This window comes from Alligator sinensis, unplaced genomic scaffold (genome assembly GCF_000455745.1).
Source record: "Alligator sinensis unplaced genomic scaffold, ASM45574v1 scaffold222_1, whole genome shotgun sequence".
NCBI classification, from domain to species: Eukaryota; Metazoa; Chordata; order Crocodylia; family Alligatoridae; genus Alligator; species Alligator sinensis.
In genome coordinates, this window is record NW_005841912.1 from 1,652,637 (window position 1) to 1,654,366 (window position 1,730).

Genomic DNA, 1,730 nt, shown 5'->3' on the forward strand with positions numbered 1-1,730 from the left:
AACTGAAGCTAATAAAGAAAACTTGGGGAGGCAGCACACAATTATTTGAGCTGGTTGGATAATGAGTGGAGATCACACTGAAAAGTTCAGCAGAAAGAAAATATTAGTATGTTTATATAATTTTAAGCATATAGTTTTCATTTTTTTATTAAAAGCAGCCAAAGCCAAAATGCAGTGGATTTTTTTGCTGCAAGCAGAGGCTGTTCAGTCAAAATATAAAAAAGTTTCCAATTAAAGTTTTTAGTTTGGGAGGTTTCCATTTAAGGGGACAAAACAAAGCTTTTTAAGAAAGTAGACTTTTCCTACAAAGATTTCTCTTTATTCAAAAATCCAGTTGGCATAACGCTTGATTCAAAACCCATGTTAGTCAAAGGGTATTTTTTTCATTGATCTCAATGGACTTTGGAACAATAACCTTAAAGTTTACTTTTGAAATTCTGCAAAGTTCAATACAAAAAATATAATCACTGAAGTAATGCTACAAACCTTGCAAGGACACAACAAATGGTTAATGCAAATCTTTCTCACCTGCCTCTCGAGCAAATCTTTTCAGATCCCTGGATGCAGCAGAAGTGAGGAGAAAAATGAGAGAAATTAATGCTATGCACTTCATGGTTGCAGCTTATGGGGTGGTGAAGGATGATTCAAAAGTACCAGAAAAATTGCAGAAAAAATATTCATTTATATACTTTTCTCAGTCAACATCTGTAAACCATTAACCATACTGCAGGCATTTGTAACTTTCCATTGAATTGGAACACTATTGCAAAACTATGAATATCCTTGACACAAAAAAGGGATAAAATTATTTGCTTAATATGTTTGTGATCTGTGCCTTTCTATCGTGACAAGACCTTGTAAATTCTATGACTCAGCACCCACACAAATAAATAATTACATAAACTACTTGTCCAGTTAAAACAAGTGATTTGAGGGATTGCATTAATATGTCATTTAGCCTAACATGCAGAAACACTTCAAACACTTATTTTTTCACTAACGCTTGCTCAAAAATGATCCAGACTGGTGTTATGAGGTAACGGTCTGCCCAGCTAAAATGCTTCTATTCAGAAATTCACTCCTGACTGCAGGTATCTAATAGACTCAATTAAATTTAATTTATGGAAGATGAGAAGCAAAAGCCATTGGGACACTCCGGTTCCCTTGCACTACTACAAAAACAGAAATAAAGTAGATGTTTAAGCCTGAGCCTTGTGGGACTTCACTGCTCACATATTTCCAGGTCAATATCGACCCATCCACCACCACTCTCTGGATGCGACCCCTAAGCCAATTTGCCACCTACCTGACTGTGTAATCATCTATATCACAGCCTGTCAGTTTATTTATGAGAACAGAATGAGATACTGTATTGAAGACCTTCTTAAAGTCTAGGTAGATGATATCTACCTTGACTTCTGCATCTAAGCATTTTGTGATCTGGTTAAAGAAACAAGGTTAGTCAGGCAGGATCTACCTGCAATGAATTGTGCTGATTTCGTTTCAGCATTATTTCCCCTGCTGGGCTCCCACAAATGTGATCCTTAATGATTTTTTCGAGAGTTTATTTTCTTTCTCAAATTCTCTTCCCATTAGGGGACAGGGTCCCCGTTATATAATTAGCAGCTCTGTAGCTTGCACTCAACCACTTTGCTCAGATATGGGGTTAGGGACTGTAACAGGACCCAGAGGCTCCCATTACTTTAAGAGGAGAAACTAAAGCAGAAAAA

The 1,730-nt window shown here is 36.6% G+C and overlaps 1 protein-coding gene across 1 annotated transcript in view; it reads right to left on the reverse strand.

Annotated features, from left to right (window-relative positions):
• The window catches only part of LOC102376438 (serum albumin-like), a 21,364-nt gene extending 20,720 nt beyond the window's left edge, over window positions 1-644 (reverse strand). Inside the window, exon 1 of the mRNA XM_006018763.3 lies at window positions 529-644. Coding sequence (XP_006018825.1) covers window positions 529-613 — 85 coding nt within the window. The 5' untranslated portion in view covers window positions 614-644. The remainder of the gene's footprint in view (window positions 1-528) is intronic.
• Window positions 645-1,730: the final 1,086 nt, after the last annotated feature.